The sequence below is a fragment of the Rousettus aegyptiacus genome, unplaced genomic scaffold, assembly GCF_014176215.1.
Source record: "Rousettus aegyptiacus isolate mRouAeg1 unplaced genomic scaffold, mRouAeg1.p scaffold_m13_p_7, whole genome shotgun sequence".
Classification (NCBI taxonomy): Eukaryota; Metazoa; Chordata; class Mammalia; order Chiroptera; family Pteropodidae; genus Rousettus; species Rousettus aegyptiacus.
The window spans coordinates 72,748,753-72,771,250 of record NW_023416310.1 but is presented as its reverse complement, the minus strand read 5'-3'; the positions used below and the strand labels follow the sequence as shown (position 1 = coordinate 72,771,250).

Genomic DNA, 22,498 nt, shown 5'->3' with positions numbered 1-22,498 from the left:
GGCTTCGCTTGGCACCTCTCGCCCATAACCCCTAGCCCTGTACTCCGACCCAGCTAACGATCACATCGCATCGTGCGTTCCGTCATCTGCCGCATAGTTCTGGCCACAAACATTGAGGATGTTTGGGATTCGGGTGGCGGGACCTCCTCTGACTGGTCTTCTCCCGTGGTGGTGGTCAGCCCGGCGCCAGTGAGGAGCATGAGCACGGTGGACTTGTCCGAGAAGGCCTGTGCTGGCATCGCCCTCCCCCCGCCCGACTACTCGGAATGCCTGGCCAGGGGCGCGGACGCGTCCAAGCCTCCTTCTACCTTTAAAGCACCCGCGTCCAAGCCGGAAACCGTGTCTCCCGTGAGTAGGGCCACAGCGTGGCGTCCCGGGTGCCCGCGCGGCGGTCCCTGGAGGGGTGGAGTTATCCCCAGCAGCTAGGGAGGTGGTGACCCTTGGGTGGGGGTGGGCACTCTCTGCCGGCCCCTCTAGACCCCCTTCTCCGTCACACCGTCTTCCAGCTTCCTCTCCCTTAACTTCATCCTCCTCTTTTCTGTCATCTGTAAGTGGCGATTGACACACAGCGAGACCGTCGCTTGCCAGACTGTTAGGTTTTCATCTCCCTGCTTTTTGGTAATGGCTGCAGCCGTTCGTCATTCCACCTTCTCCCTGCATTCTCTTCGGTTTCATCTTGTTTTCTGAAGGATGACTTAATCTGCATGCTGAAGGGCACGCTTCGGACCGCATGCTGTATAAACAGCGTGTGTGCGTTGCCTTTGATCCCAAGCTCTGTAAGAAAGACAGCAGACATGTGTCATTGCTTTGACAGCAGTGTTTCTGAGCACCAGGCCCTGGCGTGGGCTCCGGAGATACACAGATGAGCAGAGGGCCATCGCCAGTAGCAGCCTTGTAGCCGGGAATCAGTGCCTCAGTCCCGAAGGGGCTCTAGGTGGCACCTGACTGCCTACAGCAGAGGGCTGCTTCTCTGAAGAGGTGACATCTAAGTTGAGACCTGACTGGCAAGGAGCCCACCATGCAGGGGTCAGGGGGAGGCGCTTCCCAGACAGAAGCAGCAAAACGTTTACAAACGCAGGGAGGGTGCACGCTTGGCACCCTCAAGGGACAGAGAAAGAAGGTGGAGAGTCCAGGGTGACGGAGGGGTTGAGAGGGGGCTCTTTTTTTTTTTCTCAACATAAATTACGTGATGGAGGAGGAGGGATGAAGACGGGGAGACGCACAGAAGGCAGGAGCTGCGTGAGGACGCGGGGCGGGCTGCCCGGCGTCGCTGTTCGCCCGCGCCCCTGTGTGCGGTGGCGAAGCCCGTCAGCGGACGGGGCTCCGCAGACCGGGGGCACGTCTTGTATAAACTAGGCGTTTTGAAGGCCACGCCCTGGGCCTCCCCACGCCAGCTGCCCTCACTGGGTGGGCGAGGGCACTGCCACACCTGGCCTGGAGGTGCCCTTCACCGAGGAGAGGGGCGCGCGGGTTTTGTGACGATGGCGGTGGGCTTGGCGAGAAGCGTTAAAGGGGAGACCTTCCTGGACACGTCCTGCTCTTCATAGCAGGCACTGAAGGGTGCCCTAAACAGAAGGGCGCGCTGACTCCACGGGGCAGCTGGCGACCAGCACCAGGTCACGGCCAGGACGTGACGCGCCTCCTGCCGCTCCCCCCGAGCTGAGCCGGGCCGCGCGGCCTCCTGTGGTGTCCAGTGGTTGTAGGGCGCTGGCCCCTTCTGTGGTGCCCACGTGTGTGGCTTGAACCAACCAGGAGCGTGCTCACGGGGGCACGGGGCGGCCCCCGGACCCACCCACGCTGCACGGTGCCAGCGGCCGTCTCGACAGTCGTGCCCCCCTCCTTCACAGTATGAGTCGTTACTTCTGGTCACTTTACTGTCAGGGGGAAGACATTTCTCTTCCACCTTTGCTTCTCTCCAGTGTTGTGGGTTAAGCACCCCGGTCACGCGAGGGGGCTGGGCGGGAGGCCCTGTGGTAACACGCTCCGGGGTTTGCCTTGGGACACTTGGGGGGCGCTCCCAGGTGGAGGTGTTTCTGGTTGTCAGTTCAGGGTGCAGAGTGCTCCTCAGACCTGATACATGTGGTGGGGGGAGACTTGTGCCTGAGGAAAGGCAGGAAGGGGTGGTTTCCAGTGAGTGTCACACAGGCCACCGGCTTGGCGGGAAGTGCACTTCCCAGGCCCGGAGGACACAGCGGCCCCTCCCCCGGGCCCTGGCCACAGGGACCTTTTCATATGTGTGCTTCAGTGCCTCCCAGCCCTGGGGGCTCTCGTTCTGGGCTTTCGGTTTGAAGTGACATGTTACCAGGTGGGACTGTGTGATAGGCATCCTGGTGTACTTTTAAAACAAGTTAGAAACTAAACATAATTATTACGGAACGCGAGAAATACGCCCGAAGTCAGAAGCGCGTGCTCCGGGGCCGGTGGACGGAGCTCAGCTGGGCCCTGCTAGGACGCACTGAGTAGGGCGGCTGCTCTGTGCTCCTGTGAGAGACACTCTGCATCAGGACTCTGCCTCCTAGGCTCCCCTTCGAGGTGACTAAGCTAGCTGACCTGCACCCCACCCCCGGCCCCCACCCCGTTCAAGACATGCAGTCCTCAGGTCCCAACACAGCAGGCACAGGTCTGAAGTGGCCCATGTCCCTCGCCCTCCCTCTGCCTTGAGAGTCAGTAGGTCCAAAACCCAGTAGAGGCCACCCAGAGGAGCCCGGAGTGGCCTTCGACCCCAGCTGGAAGCGAGAGCAGCTGTCTGGTCTAATCCAGAGCCCTGTGCGCCCAAGACCATGTGCACTCTGCTCTCTCTGGGCGGCCGGTGACTTCTTAGGACAGCCAGAGCAGACTAAGGGCCGATTCCTAAAGCTGCCGGCTCTTTGGAATGAAGAAGGCAGACACTGGGTCCCGGCCACAGGGGGAGATCCCCCCCACCCCCCCGCCCAAGGCCCTGGGATAGAGGTGAGGCCCAGCGCTCCCTGAGGACTGCCGGGTACCTGCAGGGCTCAGGGTCCCTAAAGGCAACACGGTGTTGGCATGTTTGTGTGCGTGCTCCCTCCCCGAACTTCCGGCAAGATCTCTGGGTAGCAGTGAGCACTTGTCTATGGGCACCAAAACCCAGCAAGGCTTTAATTACTGTTTTTCATGGCATCATTCAGGAGTGGGCTCCCCAAAAGCCAGCTACAGTCACTAGTTTTGCAGCTGAAAGGCCCAGGGCAAGGAGCAGCGGACCCTGCCAAGTTTTCTGAGTCTGAGACATCCAGCTCTTAGGGAGGGACCCTCACATCTTTGCAAACGTTTTCCCTTCTTGCCATTATTCTTTCATGTGACTTTACACAGATACCTGGATCATCTCAAATGAATCGAGACTCCAGGGCACTTTTCACCATTTGTTGCTTTAAATAGTCCCTTCTATTTTAGGTGCCTTTATCTTTGGGTCTTATTTAAAATGTCTCAATTTCCCGAGCCTTCCATAACTTCATCTTTATCTTTCTCACAGAATAATACGAATGGCACGGCAAAGCCTCCTTTCCTCAGGTATGTTTAACTCTCTTCATAAAGCCCTTTCACACTGGAAGTTGCTACCTCCCTATTGGTGAGTGGCCGGTAGTGTCCCCGCAAAGGGCCTGCCTCAGTGCACAGGAGACTCAGGCCTGTAGGGTCAGGAGGCTGCAGCCACCTGCTCTCATCACAGTCCAGGGAGGTATGCGCCTGGGGCTGGAAGGGCGGCCTCCTGGTCACGTGCCGCATTTGGTGACTTAATAATCCAGCCCTTGTCCTACATGGCTCTCCCACATAACACCCCACCCCCACCCCTCCCCAAAGACAGACTACAGAGCGCAAACTCTGCATAGTTCTGTAACGGGCAACGTGGAGAGACCTGCCAGAAACTGTCTCAGTCAGCAAATGCTGTCTGGAATTTGTGAGCTACAGAATTTCACAGAGCATAGATGATAGTTTTTAACTCTTTTAAAATCAAATTCCCATCTTGTACTATTTCTGCAGACATTTTTTTTCTTCCTTCACAGTGGAGAAAACCCTTTCGCTACTGTGAAACTCCGACCAACGGTGACAAACGATCGCTCGGCACCCATCATTCGATGAAAAGATGGCCACGGAGTTCCGGTTCTCCCCTGCGAAGTTCTCACGAAACAGTGGGTAGAGTTGGGCGTGGCCGTAATGCTGCACCGCTTCGCCAGAGCACACCTGATTTAAGTGTCTGCCACTTGAGCAAATCAGTGCATCTTCTCAGTTTCATAGTTGGGTTTGCATATTCTGTCTCTAAGATAAATTAATTTAGTGACCGAGTCAATCATTTAAAATTTTTCTCAAAAAATACTAAATTTGGTTCCAATCCTTACTGGATCACTTTTTAAGTAGTCTGATTATGTTGTAAGTAGCCAGGATAAGGGATAGTCAGTGCTTTCACGACTGGCTTTGTGTACCTGAATGAGAATGAGACCAACTTTGTTGCATAACGCACCTGCTCTGAAGTAGCATTATGTTTATGCTAATTGTGTAAGTTTACATCTTCACATGCAAATTATTTTAAGCAATATAAATTATGGAAATACAGAAAATTTTTTAACTTAAAATTTTGTGTAATCAAATGCAGAGCTACCCAGATGGACAAATCCTAAACTTTCTCTTGATTTAGACATAGCCGTAGAGCACTGATACACTGTGCCTGTCCCTGTCAGCCGTATTTAGTACTTGAATCAACTTTCCAGAGTTACCGAATTTGAATTTGGTAATTCTGAGTTACCAACTGAATTGACCAATGAAAAACCACCAGGCCAAAGCAGCATGTGGGTCTGGCTCACACGTGCATCTCAGGATTCCACGTGCAGAAACCGGGGTGCTCTCACTAAGTTTCCATCACTAAACTCACATCTTCTTGGGGTTCAGATTTCTCTTTTCAACCAGGTCCTGACTCGTGAATGGTACCGATAAAGCCAGGAGGACCCTGTGAGCCTGGGTCTGGTGACTGGGAGGGTGTGCAGCTTAGCTGAGACCCGGCCTCCATGGGAGGGGCTCTGAGCAGGTGGCTGAACGCCTCTGGCTACCAGTGATTCAGGCCTCATTTCAGAGAAGTGGAGAATCATGATTAAAATTCACACCCAGGCCAGACCCAGGCCAGGCACTGTGAGACAGGCGGGGAAGGGGGCTTGTTGCTGATCCTAGCATTTGCTCCTTCAGTCTCCCCATAAATACTATTTTTTCTACAAGCTTGAAATTGGTCAAGGTCAGATGCAGGTATGACCAATGTAAGTGTGTGATGTTTCAGGTTGTCTTAGCCTCTTCCTGGCTGGGCCCGCAAAGGCCTCTGGGAGGCCCCCCCAGGACCGACTCAGGCGAAGTGCAGCTTCAGGCAGTACACCTGTCTGGAGAAAAGACCCTCCAGCCAGCAAAGAAACCACAATCGAATTCAGTGAAGCTTGGGGAGGAGCAGGCTTCACAGAAGCCCATTGTTTTCAGCAGGGGGAGAGAGGACAAGGTTTACGTTTTAGAAGAGAGAGGGGTGGGGGTGTATCACACCCAGGCCCCTCACTTACTAGATCCCCACCCACTCTGGGACCTTCCCGCTTTGTTACAGGGTCACACTGGTCTCTGGACTCTTAGATACAAATTGTAGACCCACCTGACTCCCCCAGCCCCAGGTTGCACCTTCACAGAATGTACGACATGGTCACTTACCTGCCTCACACGGGATGGGGAGGCTTGCCTTGTCCTTGGCACTGAGGTGCATGCTCTGTAAATGTCAAGGTATTGTTTCATTATAATAATAAAAAGAGAACTTGAAAACATCTTCTTGGGCTTTAAATGCCAACAAGAAACAACACGAGAGCGACGCTGACCACGAGCTGCAGCTGGGAGGTGCGGCACGTGAGCTGTCGTCCGTTTTGTGTAAGGTTTGACGTTTTCCAAACAGAACACTACCTCTGTGAGTGGCAGTGTACAAGCGTGAATGAGCAGAACCAGGTAAACAATGGTATGAATTTCATTTATTTAAAACAGTATTTCTCACCTTTTCTCACCTTTCTCAAATTGAAGACTGCAAAAAATAAAAGCAGTGCTTTATTGAGTTGTCGTCAACCCGGGAGCAGTGTTGCTGCGTGTCCATACTCTGTGACCCCCGTGCCCGGGACCCGGCCTGCACGCGCCGAGTCTGTCCCACCTCCCTTTACAAAACAGTCCTGAAGCGGAATCAAATAAAGCTCCTGTACACGACATTTACATCAGAGAGAGCCAGCTGGGTGCAGGAAAGCCAGGTGTGCTGTTCCCTTAGGTAAAGGTTGCTCCGCAGTTAGGACATCTTCGCTTCCTCAAGGCGAAACAGCAGATGAACCCAAAGGGGAACAAGATGATGGCCAAGAAGATGCCCAGGAAGGTGAAGGAGTCCTCCAGGACCCCGACTCTGCGGAGAGAGAGGGTGGCACTCGGGTTAGGGCGCCAGCCTGATGTCCCAGCGGGCCCCTGGCCCCGTTGCAAACAAGAACAGACCGACAACGACCTCTGGCGCCTCAAGGTGACTGTTGGCAAAGGTGGCCCTTGACCCTGCTGGGCGTGGCTGCATGTGCCACAGAGAGGAAGGCAAAGGACTATCAGCCGCCACTCAGGAAACATGAAAAAGGAAGGGAACTTTCTCAAATGGTATCATCACTACTTACAAAGGCAAGAACATTCAGTTGCCACATAATCTGCCACATTTTCTTTACAAAAGAATGAGAAGGAAATGCTAGTTCCTGTAAAAATCCTTGCAGCTCTGAAAACAGCAAGACCAAGAAAACCACATGATTTGAGTGTTTTTTCCCCAATGTCGAAAAGTTTTACAGTCATATCACCCTAAAAGGAAATTCCAAAAATAGGAATAGAATTCAGAATTATTTGCTTTTTGGCTTTTTGTTTTTTTCTTCTTGGAGGGGAGAGGCAGCCGATTTTAGTTAAAGACTTAAAATAGCCATGTCTTGCTTACCTTGAAAAAATTTCATCTCAAAGCTTTTTCCAGAAAAAGTCAAGCTTACCTTTAACGTGCACAACATATAATACCGGAGACACCTAAAGAGCATCACCCAAATCACGCACCAGTGAGTGTGGGCGCAGGAACCTGAAATCGCCACTGTTTCTAGGGTCATTTTCAAAGGCCACAGAAGTGGGAAGCAGGAGCCAGGTGCTCAGCTCCACCCCTGCTCCTTAGTCTACTTCTGGGAAGCCCTGGATACGGAAATGAAAGTGAGGCCCACAATACCCAGCTCAGCCACAGGAGAAATGTGTCACTCCCAGGAGCCAGGGGAAGCCAGCCAGACCAAGCTGCTCCCCGGGTGGCCAGGGCACCACCCTGTGACCTGAGGGCCTGTGGCAGGCAAGATGCCTCACCAGAATTCACCAGACAAAATCAGAAAAGGGGGTTCAGGGTGTGTGTGTCCTGAGGTGGGAAAGGGCCTGGCAGGGAGCAAGGTCAGGCCAGGGGCCTGACCGCCCCTCCCTGCTTTCAGCAGGGAGACCCCCCCCCCCCAAGCTCACCCTCACATTCCCAAAGGGGAGGACATGCCGCTGGGCCCCAGAAGGCCCATTCCCATGCCCTCCAACCTGCCCAGCCCAGCTTTCTCGATCTTTCTGAAGCCGCTTTATCCGCAACTCTGTCCCTCATCCTCAACAAATGCTACTAAGGACCCCAGATGCCCATGGTGCCCAGCAAGCAGCTGCCAAGCCTTGTTTTGCCCCCTTGCATGAAGAGGAGGAAGGTTCAGCTTAAAAAACAAAAAAAACAAGTGTCAAGGTGAAATGCATGAACGGGGCTCCCTCCACTCCAGTGCTGAAGCTGCTGCTGCTCACCTGCCCCTGCGGGCCACACGCACCAAGCACGGCCATGGGAACAGGATTCGGACCCACGCCCTGCTCCGCTGGCATTTGTGGGAAAACGTACCAAAGAAGTCTGGGTTTCACCCTCTCAGTGCCCACCTGCCTGGGGAAACTGCCTAAAACACTCCTAAAAAGAGACACAGGACATGCTAGAGGCACTTAAGGCACTCATCCTGAAACACTAGTTGTCCCTTGATGAGCTCTACCCAAAAGAAAAGGGTTCCCTGGTCAGTCTGGGGAACCACCTACCTTCCTGCCTTCCCCTGGAGTCCCAGGAATGCGCTGGCTGAGGACAAGCTCTGAGAAGTCCGCAGCGAAGACACCGGGAAACTCTGTTCCACCCCGTTCCCAGGCTCACGGCTGCGCCTGCCTGCCCCGGCCAGGCGCACAGGCCGGCTCGAGGCCGGCCAGCACGGGGGCCTGAATGTGTCAGCGGTGACCGTTTCTCGTAAACACAAGGCTGTAGGGCCACCGCCACACTGTTCCTCAGCCCCACCCGCGGGCCTGTCCCCCTGCCCGGGAGACTCCAGGCCCACTGGTGGGGCCCAGACCGCCCGCCCTAGCTTTCGGGGGCCCTGCCAGACCCTGCTGAGAAAGCACCTAAGGCCATGCTGCCAAAGGAGAGGACAGGGCTTCAGGCAGGGCCCAAGCCACCAGCTGTGTCCCCACACGTAGGAGGACATGGCTGCTCTAGGCTGGGAACACACCTGCTCGGTCCACAGTCGTGGCCAGCAGCTCCTACAACTACTGATGCTCATCAAGCCACATCCAGAGGAGCTGGAGGCAGCCCGCGACCCCAGACCACCTGGCGCTCTGGCCCCGCGTCCTGCTTCCTCCACGGCTGAAAGCCCAGGAACCACGTGGGCCTGCGCATCCTGTCAGACTGTCCAGTGAAAGCACAGGACAAAGCAAACCAGGCCTCATACCCTGGTCATCTGTACCAGCCAAGGACCTTCCAGAGGAAAAGCCTCCCTCTGAAGGAGTTGCCAGGGTCCTCACCCAGCGTCCCCTCCAGGGACCAACGAGGCCCCAAGGACAGGGACTACCTAGCTGCGCACCTACCAGGCTGGACACTCCATGTTACCTCACCTGACAATCAAAGCCGTCAAGAGACAGAGCCTCGAACCCAATGTGTCTGCTCAAAGGCTCCAGGGGAGGTCTGGGAGGTAGCTAGGGCAGGGCCCCCGACCCGGATGTCCCCTCAGTGCCCTAGAGGGAGTGCAAATGCCCAGTGCCCCCTGCTAGAGAAGCCCCCAGCTGCTGTGGTCTCGTGAACCCGCCCACAAGGGCTGTCGCATGACTGGTGCCTGCTGTCCTGCCGCGTCAAAGGTCAACTTGCAGCAGCCCCATCTGCCTCTCCCTCTGTCCAGACCCCAAAACCCTGGTCTGTATCGTCTAAGGCTGGAAGGAGCCCCGGAGAGCTGGTCACTGTCACTGGGCCCTCAGGGCCATGAGGCCGGGGGACTGGCTCCGCCTGCGCACTGATCCCCAGCGGCCGGAGACCAGCCCGTGGAGCTGCGTGGCGTCCCCTCACCCCTCAAACCTGCGCTGTTTGCCATCCAGACCAGGCAGGCATGGGCCGCCACTTCTGACGCCTCAGTCAGTATCACAAGTTTGAGACCTACAAGACCCGCCCCCCCATGTTCCTCCCCAGCCACACCCACCTCGCTGTCCCCCGTTCAGCCAAGCCACCAGGTTGCTATGTCCCCAGGAAAAGCAAGGTTATTTTCCTTCAGTAATGAGGGCTCGGCAGAATCTAGTCCCTGCCAGCAAATCTGTGACCAGACCCTGGCCACCTTCCGAGAGCAATGGCCCAAGCCTGGGGGACGTAAGAATGGTATCTGGCCAGCAGGGAGTTCCAAGCACAGGCCAGTCAATACCAACCCAAAGACCCACGCCTTTTGACCCACAATTCCAAAATGCCAAAAGCTCTGAAAGCAGACCTTTTTAAATAAGTAGTGTGTTTGCAAACTCACCTGGTGACCCCACGTGACGGGAACTGATCTGTCCACTTAATGTGATTATTCATGTCTTGCCACAGAAATGTTAATGTTTTGACTGCAGGTGCTGCCCCAGACCTCAAAAGCAGTGCTGGCATAATTTAGTTTTTTAAAATCCCAAACCTTCTGAGCTGAGAAATAGTCTGGCCCATCCTGATGCAGCAACATGCACCCCCTACCTGTTCCTGTGGAGCCTGGGGCGGGGGGGCGATACCCTGAATAAGCACGAGGTGGGGAGACCTGCCCGGGGAAGACCACGCCCTACTGGCCTCTCCCCAAAGGCCCGCACCCTTCTCCCCAAACCCCGAAAAGCTCCCATCAGTCCCGGATGAGGAAGTGTCAACTCTCCATCGACTGGCTCAAAGTCCACACTGAGCGACCGGCTGTGACTGCAGGCCCCTCCCACGTTCTTGAGCAGTAGGTGTGGGGGGGGGGGGCGGTCAGGGAAGGGGATGGAAGCTGGGGAATTAGGGAACTGACTAATTCCGAAAATATCTATTTAACTCCTGACTCTGACCTTCCGAGAAAGTGGCCACTTGATTCCACTGACATCTACAGCCCAGGGGACAGGCCTGCGTGGGCCTCTAGGAGGAACAAGATGGAGGCCATGTGGCCCACATGTCCCCAGAGCATCCTAAGGCCGGGTACCCAACCTGGAGAAACTTCGTCCTCACCACCTCCTGTATTCTTCACAGAAACCCCACCCAGGAACCACCACTGTCCCCCTTACAGGGAACTAGAGCCCAGAGAACGGAGGGCCCTGTTCAGGCGAGTGGTAGGCTAGGAACAACCCGCCACCCCGCCCAGAGCCGACTGGCAGTTAGTTAGGGCCCCTGCTCCGTCAGCCCTCCCAGGTCAGCCCCACTCACTCCGCCCAGCACGGGGTGGCTCAAAGTAGCGTCCAGCCCCAGGAGAACCCCCAAATCAGCCTCCTGGAAGCACAGCCTCCTGGGGAAAGGAGACTTCCTCCTGGTGGCCACAGGCCTGGAGGGGAGACGGGGGGTGGGGGTGAGATGCCCCAAGCACCCAGCCAGCCCCCTTCAGAGACCAAGCCACGTGCCCCCCCTCGGGAGGTGCATCTGCCTAGCCTCCAGGTGTCTTGGGGTCTCCACCCCAACAGGTCTCCCATGGGGGCGGGGAGCTGCCTTGTCGGGGACTGTGCTCAGGACCTCCACAGAACCACCGGCCACTCCAGGTACAGCCGCGAAGAAGCCCGATGACTTGGTAGCCACAGGCCTCCGAGCGAAGAGTGCAGGCCTGGCCGGGGCCGGGGGTTCTGGGGGCCTCCCCCTCTCACGCCAGCAAGAGCCTGCGGGGCTGTGGACGTGGGCAGGGCCCGTCCTGGCAGCCTTTCTAACCAGTCCAGATATAACCAACTCCCCAAGGCTGTCCCATGTCACTCCTCTCATGACCCCTCTCCACGCCACCTTGTCACCCCATGCCCGCAAGGCCTGCCTGTGCCCCTGAGAACTCTCCCAGGGTCACCAGCAGCCGGCAAGCTGACCTCCCGGCTGCCACATCCTGGCCCTTGCTGCCTTGACCTCCGGGCAGCATCTGACCCTGACAGCTGTTCCCTGAGCCTCTGTCTTGGCTTCCAAGACCCTGCTTGTTCCTGGATTACCTCCTACCTCTCTGGTCACCCCCAAAACTAAATACCCAAAGATACCTGACCAGTGTCAGCAAGAGTCCAGTGAGGGCCAGGCTCTGGGCCCACCTTCCACACATTTCAGCCTTTGACCCCTGCTGCCCCAGCACAGGCCAGGGTGAACCTGGCCAGGCCGGGGATCCCACACCCACAGTGCTGCCACTTCGTCCTACATCTAGGGACAGCCACACCCCCATAGGAGGACCAGATCAGAGACCCAGGAGCCTTAGCAGAAGCCCCAGCAGGCCAAGGGCCACAGACAGGTAAAATGCACTCATGCGTTCATCTGCTGGAGTGGAAAGATGCTTGTGTAGCAAGTGCAGAAGGAAGATGGAGTCGAGCTGCCTAAGGGAAGGCGAGGCGGAGGCCTCTGACGCCGGACCTCAGAGGGCATCCCAGACGTGTGACCGGCAAGCCCCTGCCAAGCTGCCAGGGCGGCAAGGGGCCGGAGCCCGGCCGGACAGAAAGGGCAGCAGCGCGGCCACCGACGAGTGGCCCGTCTCCCAGGCCAACCGTGCCACACAGCCCGGCCGCACGGGGCCGTGCCCCGGGGAAACCTCTCAGCTCTCCCCCAGGGGAGCCGCCCCGGGCCCATGCTCCCGGCCAGACCACGGGCCCACACCGCCGCAAAGGCAGAGGGGCCTCTAGGGGTGAGGGGCCGCCCACTCTGCAGCAGCAAGGCCAGGGACACCCCACGTGAAGGAGCCCAAGAGAGGGGGGCCGGCCCTCACTGCTGGCAGCCGTCCCGCTCGCCCCACAGAAAGGACGGCCTGCAGGAGCACCGCGCCGGGGGCAGTCTGTCTGCTCCCAGCTCGGTCCCCCGAACTTGTTTCTGAGCACCCACTCCTCCTCACTGCCTGCCGCCCACCGCCCAGGCAGGAGAATGGTGACCCCAACATAAAAGGGAAGAAGCCTGTTCCCAAATGCAGACACCCTCCCCGCAGCCGAGTGCAAGACCCTCCCCAGAGGGCAGAGCACAGCCTGACCTTGATCCGGATTCGACATGACTGGGGGCCGAGGCAGAAGCCACAGGCCTCCAAATGACACAGCTCCCAGCCAGGGAAAGGGAGGCATCGGGACACGTTCCCCACCCGGCAGTGGCCTGGAAGCCTCACAGCCCTGGGTACAGCTCAGCCTTGGCTGCCCGCCTCCGCCAGCCACGTGGCCCCTGTGGCTGGCGTCCACCCCTCCGAGCGCAGGGGCCTGGGCTGAAGAGAGCCTCGCAGACCAGCCCAGCAGACACCCCCACCTCCCAGATGGCAGCTGGTAGCTGACAAGGCCGGGATCTGAACCCAGCTCCTCCAGCAGGCTGGGCACTGGCAGGCAGATGCTGGAAGTCCAGCCCAACCCCTCTGCCCTGGCACCATCCTGACCCTCCTCAGATTTAGGACATCACTTGAAGAACCCCCGCAAAACAAAAACCGGCCCTTGGAGTCCTCCAGCTGCGCTGATGGGGGACAGAAGGGCCATGCACGCAGCAGGCCTCCGAACACCCGGGACCAGCCTCAAAGCCAAGCACAGCAGGCTCCCGTCACCCAGCTTAGTGCAACTTCCCAGGGTTCCCGGCGGCTCCCTCCACAGGACCAAGCCTTGACCCTTGCCCAGCCCAGCAGCACGTGACCAGCCTCTGAGTCCCTGCCGCGTCTCATCCCAACCCACCCGTGTGCCTTCAAACCCCGATGGCTTTCACGTCCCCTCGTACCACATGGAAATGGCATTCGAAAGTCGGCCATCGGTCTGCCACCCTCCCCACTGTCCCCGTCTCCCCTTCACAATCTCCAAAGGCCGAAGTGTCACCAGCTGTGTAAGAAAAGACACCCTTTATGGATCTGCGAACGAGGTCCCCTGGCTGACACTCCGCTGCCCACAGCCCCCCACCGGGCATGTGGCTGGCTCTGGGGCTCCGGCGTGTTGCCGCTATCTCCATCCTGCCCTCCCGCTTCCCAGACCTGGTCCCTCCCGCACAGCTCCCCTTGTGACCCTGGATCGTGAACTTCCCCCTGACTCCACTCTGGGCCTTCCAGATGCACGTTTGAAATGAGGTCCGAGCGTAAACCAGGTCCTTGGTCCCACCTCGAACACTGGAACTTCCTCCTCCCAGACAGGAAACGGTCCCTGCCAAGTCTGCGCTGACTTTCCAAACGGACCAGGCACTCAACTCGGCCAAGGGCAGGGGCCAGGTCAGCCCTGAACTGGAATCAAGGCTCTCACACGACAAGCATCTAGCCCGCCGCACAAACAGCCCTCGGACGATTCCAGAGGCTCGTCTGAGGGTGTGGAAAATCACTCCTGCCCCGAAGAGAGAACCGTGGCGTTGACGCCCTCACCCAGCTCGCTGCCCTGCTGTCCCGGTCTCCTGGCCCCCAGCTCCTCGCACACACGCTGGCCTTGCTGGCCTTCCGAGCCAGGGCTCTCCCTCCCAGCATGTCCAGCAGCCGCTTCCCAGGGGAAAGGAACCTTCACCGCCTTCAAGAAGCAAGCGCAGAGCGAACTTGCAGGTCCCAGAACCGGGCATGAGGCTGTCGGTCCAACTGTTAACATTTCTGCATTCTCCTCACTTGGGACTCCATGGCCCAAAGGGAACTCAACCCGCCTGCCCCATGAATCATGTTCAGATCCCAGACCAATGACCCACCCCTCCCACACCACAGCTTGTCCCAAATCAAGCCTGGCCCGCCCCAACCACTACGCTTCGGAAGGTTCTGGGTGCGTGTACTCTCAGGGGCTCCCGGGGGCCCCTCTGACATACCTGCACACTGGGCAGCCACCGACAACAACGATGGAATTAGCAGGGTACCGGGTGACATTTCGACTGTGGATGCTGTAGACCCTGGGGTGGTGAGTGGGTAGCCCTGTGAGCAAGAAGGCACATCATCAAGGGGCCAAGGATGAAGATGAGAGGACTTGGAGGGCCACCTCTGCCCTTTCTCTCCACCCCCCACCAGCGCCCCTAAAAAACTTTATTTCAAACGCAAGACCACAGCTGCCTTCACTAAGTGCCTCCTAGGAGCTTTACTAGGTGCTAAAGTGCAGACAAGACATCATTAATAAAGTTAATTTGAAACGAGGTTTTGCTGCGTCCCGGGAAAGGCGGGCCTGGCGTGCACACCCCCGAGGTGAGCTGAGGGTGCTGGAGTAGCGCCAGCTGCACGAGCCCGACAACAGCTTCCAGGTGCGGGAGCTTTGCCCCCCGACCCTTCCCCACGGGCCACGACCCCGGGGCCCCGAGTCTGCCTCTCGGCAGCGCCCTGCCGCAGCTGCGTCCGGAGTAAAGTTGGTTTCGGGGTTAAAGGTCGCCGTAGCACTCACCCCAAGTTTACAGGCGGCACCAAGGGCCCCATGCCCCGCCCTCTCGGCCCGCCCCCGGCCCCGCCCTGGGCCCCCTCCCGGATCATCTCCCCGCCCCGCGACCTCGGCCCCCGGGGCCCTGCTTGCCCCCCAGGCCCGTCCCGCGGCCCCCCGCGGCCCACCTGTGACGAGGTAGGGGTAGGGCGGCGGCGGGGGCGCGGCGGGGATGGCGCCGTAGCCGTGCGGGCCGCACGCGAAGTCGCCCTGGCCGGCCTCCAGGTTGTAGGCGGGCGGCCGCTCTTGCAGCAGGGGCTTGTGGTCCATGGCGGGCGGCGCCCACCGCGCCCGGCCCGGCTCCGCTCCGACTCCCGCTCCGGCTCCGGCTCGGACTCGCGGGGACGCCCGGACGGCGCAGAGGCGGGCCCCGCACCTCGCGGGCGACGGCGGGACTGGCCCCTCTCGCGGGCTGCGGGCGGGTTTCCCCTCCGCGCCTCCCCCCGCTCCAGTCACAAGACCCGGGTCACGTGGCGCGGCTCCCGGCGGGGGTGCGGCGCAGGGCGGGACCAAACGGCGTCTTAAAGGGGCCGCGGGGCTGCCCCACTGGCCACTTGTTGGCCATGACCCTGTGCATCTTACGCTGTGGCTCCCCTCACGGCATGTGCGGCCCCCAGGCCTCCGACCGCGAGGAGGTACCCCCACCCCACCCCATTCCCTTCTGCACACTAGCCCGCGGAGCTACACTGGGGTTGTGACCTTTATAGCCCTTGGGCCTTGACCCCCGGCCCAGCGCTCGGGCTGGTCCCACTCATCTCGCCGGGCAGAGACTCCTTGCTAGCTGGGCAACTGAGAGCCCAAACCCACCCACCACGGGGCAGGGGCCTGGACCCAGGACAGCCTGCAGTAAGGCCTTGGCGGCCCCCTGCTTATTACTGCCCCGGGGCAGAGGGATTGGTCTCCTCTTTCTGAGCGACCCTGGAGCCCAATCAGGGTACAGCCAGGGTCAGTGGGAGTGCAAACTCCTGCAAGAAATAGTGGGAGCAGCTGAATCACGCTCAGCTGGGGTTTGTCACTTCGGTTTTCTTTTTAACATATTACATAATTTACAGTACTGATTACAAATAACTTCTCCATTGGGGACAGAACCCTAAACATTGGACTCCTACTGCGTGATGGGCACTGCCCCATCCTTGTTCGTCCGCTTTGTTAATCTACACGTCGACCCAGGAGGTACTTTCTTAAATCCCTAAAGAAAGGAGATTAAGGCTCAAAGAGGGTAAGTGACCTACATCTGACCACCAGCACCACTGTCAGGCTCCCTCACACCTAATGCTTACGGGGGATCATAATAAGGCTTTAAAAGGAAAGATCTGCAACCTTGAGGCCTCTCACATTTGTAGCTCCTCTGCACCTCCCAGGCCCTTCTGTATTATTTGCCGTGCCCACCCTTTTTCAGACGGCTTGCACTTTCACCAAGCTCTGAGACCACCACAGCTCCTCTCAGATAGCAGCAGGTTTTAAATTTGCCATGCTAAACTAGAGCCAACTGCATGCTAAAAGGAAGCAACAGCCCTGCTCTGAGTCATGATAACAACATCAGCTCATATTGAAAGTATACTCCTGGAAGTCCGCGGAGCTGATTTATATAGAAAGAAGTCCCCACCCCATGGTCCCTGATTGGTCTATTCTCATGCAGATGAAGACTCTAAATCCTCACAGTGTGATTGGCCTAAAAAGCACTATTCTGATTGGTTAGTGAAAATGCTAGTGAGACTATAGGTGTGCACCTCCAAATAACCGGGGAGTCTCAGTCCCAGTTTTGATCTGGAGTTTTTTTTTATAAGGGTCGCTTCAGCTGGGCTGGAAGACAGCGCAGGAGGCCTGGTGGCTCTGTCTGTAGCTTTTCCCTGAAATGCAGTGTGCATGAGGGACCTTTGTAAACAACAGCTGCTAGACTTTGGTTATGAATTTGAGCCCACATAGGCAGGAGGAGTCCTTTTTGGCGAATGAGCTCTCCTGGTCAACACCTTTATATTCATCACGAGTTTAGCCCACCTGTCTTTTATCTCCTGTGCTGGTGATCGTGGCTGCCAGTGCTGTGGGGAGGAATTTGGGGCAGGCCAGGTAAGGGCCTGGCGAGCATTAAGGGCAAGAGCCAGGTCAAGAGTAGAGATGAGCTGACAGTGGCCAAGACTTTTAGGGCCAACAAAGGTCCTGGCCTGTAGTGGGGCAGCCATGGGCTCCTCAGAGCAGCTGAGAGTAAGAGACTCTGCCCGTGAAAACTGGGGTGCGACCCTATGCCTCCTCAACCGGCCAGACCTCCCGACACCTGGACAGCTGTGGACACCCATATGGGGCCCCTGTCCTCCCCAGCCTTGCAGACTGCTAACAAGCAGCGTCAGCTAGCCCAGCCATGTCCTTCCTGTCAGACTAAATGCAAGCTGGCAGCTGTCCCTTCAGCTTCGTGGCTCATTTTCCCTTCCTCATGGGCCTGTGTTTGCTAATCAGACCCCTGCACGTTAGAAAAATGACCGTGGCAGCAGCGCAGAGGGGAAGGGAGCAGGGGGAGCAAGGAGGCGAGGACAGCCGCGGAGATGGGGAGGAGCGCGTGAGAGCAGAGCCCGTTAAGACGTGACGCCTCCTCGGTGGCTGTGGAAGACCCCGGAAGCTCGGGTTTCTGGCTGCGGGTGACAGCGGATCCAGAGAGGCCAGCTGGAGTGGGGAAGGGGCAGAGCTCGCGCCGCTGCCTAGGTGCGTGCACGACGCGAACGACGTGCGTACCCTGACCTGACAGAAGGACGGCACGTGCAGGAAGGTCTCTGTGAAGCATCATTCTTCTGATAAAAGGTCCGAGACGCTCTCAGGGGCCAACAGCCGTTTGCCAACTCAGCCAGCATTGTGGGGCGCACGGTCTGCCCGGGATGCAAACAAAACCCGCAGCGTGCCGCCTCGTGCCGCAGCCCACGCGCTGAAGGGGTGGGCGTGGCTCTGACGGGGAGGGCGTGGCTGGGAAGTGTTAAGTGTGGGGGGGTGAAATGAGCAGGGTCAAGGGCAAAGGGAGTCGGCAAGGTACCGTGGTGCGTGATTTTGCATCCGTGTCCAGAGTGGGCGAGTGAGACGGTGAGCAGAGCCGTGAGGAGGCCAGAAGGACCAGCGTTCGTGTTTTAAGGGACCGACAGTAACAGCGTGTTTATAGGCTGGTCGGGACAATCTGACCCTGAAGAGGGAGGATGCAGAGAAAGAAGGAAGGAGGAGGCCAAAGGGCACAGGGTCTGGTGCCCAGCGGGAGTCCAGCCGCATGGCCCACGGAAAGGGGAGAAGGCGGAGCACGTGGGCATCGGTGCGCGTGGGCGGCTGGATGGCTGGGGCGCTCGCTTCTCATTGCCTCTGTTTTCTGTATGAAACAGGAATCAATGTCAGCCCCCGAGACCAAGGATAGAAGAGGAAGTGTTGGGTTGTGAGGAGAAAAGACAAAGGGATGGAAGTCACCAAGGAGAATGGGTGCTTGACCAGGCAGGCGCTGTGACCTGTGGCGTGAGAGCTGGGGTCCGTGATGCTTACTTCCAAGTGAGGCCCGGCGTTAATCCCACGCGCAACGCACTTTATCTCTCAGTTTATCCTCCAGCCATCCCGTGAAGTAGGCATCCACATCCCTCAACCGCTTGATGAGGAAACCGAGGCACAGAGAGGTTTTGTAACTTTTCTGAGGACTGCCAGCCAAGAAAGGGGGCTCTTCAGATCCCAGGCCCAGCCCGCGGGACCCTATTGATCACAGCACACTGTTTCCACGCAAAGTGCACAAGAAAAGCCACTGTTTGCTGATTTTAACAGAAAGACATCCTTACTGAAGAAGACTTGGACCATACCTTCCTCTGTGCATAGTTTTCAGTCAGCTGAAATTCTGCTCTTAATCTACTTTCATATCATGCATACATTTAAGATATTTTAGCATACCCAATTTCATTAAAGTGGGTAAATAGGATTTTAACTGCTACGTGTACATGTTTTTGTTGGGAGCACTCAGCACGGGACCTGGAGGGGCAGTGGATGCGCTGGCCCCTGCCTGGGGCTGGAGGAGGTGCCACTGTCCTCCGGACCTTGACCGTTCCCAAGGACCGTCCTCAGACGGAACCAGAGGAAACCGAAACCAGGAGCGTGCCCTTTCGCACTTGCAGAAGTGCGAATAACCCATCACATGAGCGTCTTGCACATTTAAGCTAGCCTCTCCCAAGGGGTGGGGGGAAGCAAACACCATTTCGAAACCCGAGGCTGCAAGCAATCCCAGCGCCTGGCTCAGAGAAGGCCCTCGCCAAATTCACGCTATCTGCTAAGTGTTTATCTTAACTACATACCGAGTTTTCAGTCTTACAGTAAGCCTTGCAATTCTACTAGGCAAATATTTCTAAATATTTTATAAATTAAGCACAAACGTTTCTACGCAACACACGGCTTCACACCCCAGGCACATGGTGAATGGTATCGTAAACAATATACATGTTACTGTATTTAAACCTGTGCTACTCTCTCCACGAACACGTGGTCCCCACTGGATGGCCGTACTCACTCATGCATGGAACATAGAAAGCATCACTTTAAGTCACCATTTTCTAGCAATCCTCATGAGGACCGAGTAAATTCTGGTTAGCAAGTTTCTAGCTGCGTAGAGCTCCAGGCAGCTGCACTCACCCCTGCAGAGCTACGCAGCAGGATTCGTGTGACGTGTGACGCACGGACAGTTGAGAGGCTAGAAACACGAAGTCGACATGTCTGCGGCAACCGCACACGAAACCAGTGTAACGCCTTTAACTCCGCCATGTTCAGAGTCACAGGACAGGGTGCGTGTCCAAGGCTTCTTGACTGGAGGAAGGGGGAGCCCCGGAAGACGTCGGCCACATCTGGAAGTTGTGGGAGGCACGTGGAGGAAGTGGGCTGTGGTTGGAACACCTGGTTCCCATCTGGACTGGTCTACAAAGCCCCGTGTGACCTGAGCAAGTCACCTCGCCCCTGGGAGCCAGCCCTGCTTACCCCGAGACTGCAAACGTCCTTTCAGAATTTTAGCGGTGCCTCTTCTGTGGGGGCATTTTTACCTCGTCAACGTATAGACTGACACGTTTCTACATGGGATGTCAAGGGGGAAACCGACGTCTCACGCTCCTGTTGTGTTGGGCACTGTGTGGTGATTCGTACTTCCTATCGGGGCCACAATACTCAGGTATCATTACCCCTGGTTTCCCGATGAGGAAAGAGCCTGAATCCCGCCGAGTCGTGTCTGCTGACCCCCTCGTGGGCCGGGATAGTGTCATGGAAGACAGGAAGTGCCCAAAAACCATGAGAGTGAACTCGAGGCCACTTGCCTGGGGTTATTTGGCCAATAAGTGAGGATTCAAACCTAGGTCCTTCCACTTCCAGAACTGAGCCCTGGCCCAAACACTGTGAAGCGCGTTCTCAGGCTAGAAATAGGCCTGGAACATTCCAGAAGGCCATTCCTGGTTTTAGAAACTCTAGAGTGCCCAGAGAGACGGGAAGATGGCTGTGAAGACGACGAAGGCTCGGTGGATTTTTGTGATTACGGAGTGTCATTCAGGGGTACTGATGTCACCCCAAAGCTGTTCTGCCCTCTGTCAATGGACGTTACTCCGATTTACAGAAGGTATTTCCCTCCGAGACCCGTCCCCATTATTTATGGCAGTAGAAACCAAGGTGAACTTGAAGGGAACTTGTACTGAATCTGGTGACAACCAGGCATCTTCTTTGGTTGGGGGAAAGCGAATGACCACTGCCGAGTTGAGCCGAAGATGCCACTTCCTGGGGTCAGTAGAGGACTTGTGTGAACCATCCTGAGATGGCGGCTTTGCACAGAGCCTTGCAGGCCCGTGCGGGTCTGGGCCTCCTTCTCTCAGCCCTGACTCTGCTTTGCCGGAACAGCCCGGCCTCGGTCCCGCAGGCCGCAGCGCAGAGGCAAACCACGGCTCCGAGGCGGAGCTGGCACGGAGCCTGGGCTCTGCGAAGCCGCGGGCCTGGAGGGCCGCAGTGGGCTGGGGTCCCCAGGAAGCAGCGGCCGCATCTGCTGCCAGGGCCCTTTCCTCACACCCCGTCCCTCTCCTCCTCCTCTGGCCAGGCCCACCCTGCTGTCCCTCCCTGACCCCGCCCGGTGCTCCTACCTGCTGCTTGCACTGTGGACATGGCTGGCTTCAGTGAGCCGCCCCTGGGAAGAAGTCCGAGGAGGGGGCCGGGTAGAGCCCCCTTACGCTCCGGAAGAAGACAGGCAGCGTCCAACAACATGAACGAGTGAAGGGAGAGCGAGCCACGGGGGAGGAGCCATCTCGAGAGCAGGTGGCCGGGGAGGGACGGGGCAGGGCAGGCCTCTGCAGGGGACAGAATGCAGCCTCACAATCCGCCCTGCCGCCAAGGTTCTCAGGTTCTGAGCCTGGAGTCCTGCCGCTAGGAAGGGGCTCGCGGTGCCACCGGCCACCTCGCCTCTGGGGGCTGGACTGCGTGGGGAGACGCCTGTTTCATGCCGCTGGTGCGGGGACCCTTGAAGAAACCGTGAGTGTGAGAGGTAGGAACGGTAGGGCCGGACAGGTGGGGACGAAATGTGACAGGCGCCAAAGACAAAGGCCCGGTGGCAGGCTTCTTCCTGTGTCCCTAGAAAGTGTCAGCAGGAACAGGGGGGGAGGGGGCCGTAGCCTTATCCATGAGTAGGCAAGAATGGCCCCTAAGTTCCAGGAACTACACCCGCCTCCGATGAGGCCATCGTGCATTCATTCGGTTCCCCGGGTCATTTCCCTTCCTTCCCCAGGACAAGCTCCTTCTGCAGCTCCCAGGTAGAGCTAAGAAAAAGAGAAATGCACCCCGCACCTCTGCCAGGGGAACGCGGACCCCCGGGCGCTGCGTGTGAGGCTGGTGTCGGGGTCCAGGAAGGCAAGGGCTGGCAGGAGAGGCCCAGCAGGGTCCCCGGTGTCCAGGGCGTGTCCTGGTCACTTGGCTGTCAGTCCTTCAGCCTGGCTGCTGCAGGTGAGAAGCTGGAACAGGTACGAGACGGAGACTAGCTCCTAACTGCGCGCCACATACCACAGCGCCTGAGGGACCCATTTTCAAACGGAGCCATTACCTGACGCTTCCAACGTTTCAGTGAACACACACCCCCTTCCTGTATTCCCACGTACAGAAACCGGGACCTGTAGTCCGGCCTCACCGAAGTATCTTCAAGGCTACATGACCTTCTTTTCTACGTCGTGACTGTGGCCCTAGCCTCTGTCATGTCCAGTGTCTCTGCGAGCCCCTCACACCGACTGCCGGGAGACTCACCCTCAAGGGCCAGTGCTCCGCCATGCTCACCGGCACCCCACTCCGCGCCCTGCTGCAAACCTCCCGCGGCTCCCCACGGCCCGCGCTACAAAACCCAAGCCCTTCCGAGCACCGAGGTGTCGCGCCCAGGGCGGGGGGCGGGGGGATGCGGGGGAGCACCCCTCACACGGCCCGGCCTCTCCTTCCTCTGAGTCCCCGCGGCGCTCACTCAGCACATTCCCACGGGAACCTCAGCTGGCTGCTACCGAGTCAGCAGAGTGAACAGCGTGGGGTGGGCACCCCGACGTCCTCCGGCCTGGCACAGGCTCCGGGCGGCCGGGCCGTCTGGGTTTCCGTTTTCCTTGAACTAGGAGCCCACTTGTGACTCAGTTTTCTCGTCTATAAAATGAGGTGATAGTTGCACCCGCTT

General features: G+C 57.9%; 2 protein-coding genes and 1 long non-coding RNA gene across 5 annotated transcripts in view; 2 read left to right on the top strand and 1 right to left on the bottom strand.

Moving 5' to 3' along the window:
- BAIAP2L1 (BAR/IMD domain containing adaptor protein 2 like 1) overlaps positions 1–5,795 on the top strand; it is a 63,023-nt gene extending 57,228 nt beyond the window's left edge. For both annotated transcript variants that reach the window (XM_036224037.1, XM_016155152.2), the window contains 3 exons: positions 180–348; positions 3,488–3,525; positions 4,017–5,795. In XM_036224037.1, coding sequence (XP_036079930.1) covers positions 180–348; positions 3,488–3,525; positions 4,017–4,092 — 283 coding nt within the window. In that variant the 3' untranslated portion in view covers positions 4,093–5,795. The remainder of the gene's footprint in view (positions 1–179; positions 349–3,487; positions 3,526–4,016) is intronic.
- Positions 5,796–5,973: 178 nt separating this feature from the next.
- Positions 5,974–22,072, bottom strand: BRI3 (brain protein I3). Of its 2 annotated transcripts, none has more exons than XM_036224038.1 (3): positions 20,943–22,072; positions 14,246–14,348; positions 5,974–6,406 (listed from the first exon to the last, which is right to left on the bottom strand). In XM_036224038.1, the coding sequence occupies exons 1-3, from the start codon at positions 21,061–21,063 to the stop codon at positions 6,274–6,276; spliced, it is 357 nt and encodes a 118-aa protein (XP_036079931.1). In that variant the 5' UTR covers positions 21,064–22,072; the 3' UTR covers positions 5,974–6,273. The 2 variants fall into 2 exon arrangements, with proteins under 2 accessions (XP_036079931.1, XP_016010640.1); XM_016155154.2 differs by lacking the exon at positions 20,943–22,072 and adding an exon at positions 14,967–15,254.
- LOC118605018 lies at positions 15,408–18,763 on the top strand. The gene is made up of 2 exons (XR_004951838.1): positions 15,408–17,628; positions 18,189–18,763. It is a non-coding gene; the product is annotated as an uncharacterized LOC118605018 (long non-coding RNA).
- Positions 22,073–22,498: the final 426 nt, after the last annotated feature.

Bases quoted from the DNA above. Each gene is read 5' to 3' on its own strand.
- BRI3 (XM_016155154.2), bottom strand. From the start codon at position 15,108: ATGGACCACAAGCCCCTGCTGCAAGAGCGGCCGCCCGCCTACAACCTG. The intron at 14,349-14,966 runs GTGGGCCGCGGG...TCTTGCTCACAG, and splicing joins CTACCCCTACCTCGTCACAG to GGCTACCCACTCACCACCCC. The intron at 6,407-14,245 runs GTATGTCAGAGG...CTCTCTCCGCAG, and splicing joins GGTGGCTGCCCAGTGTGCAG to AGTCGGGGTCCTGGAGGACT.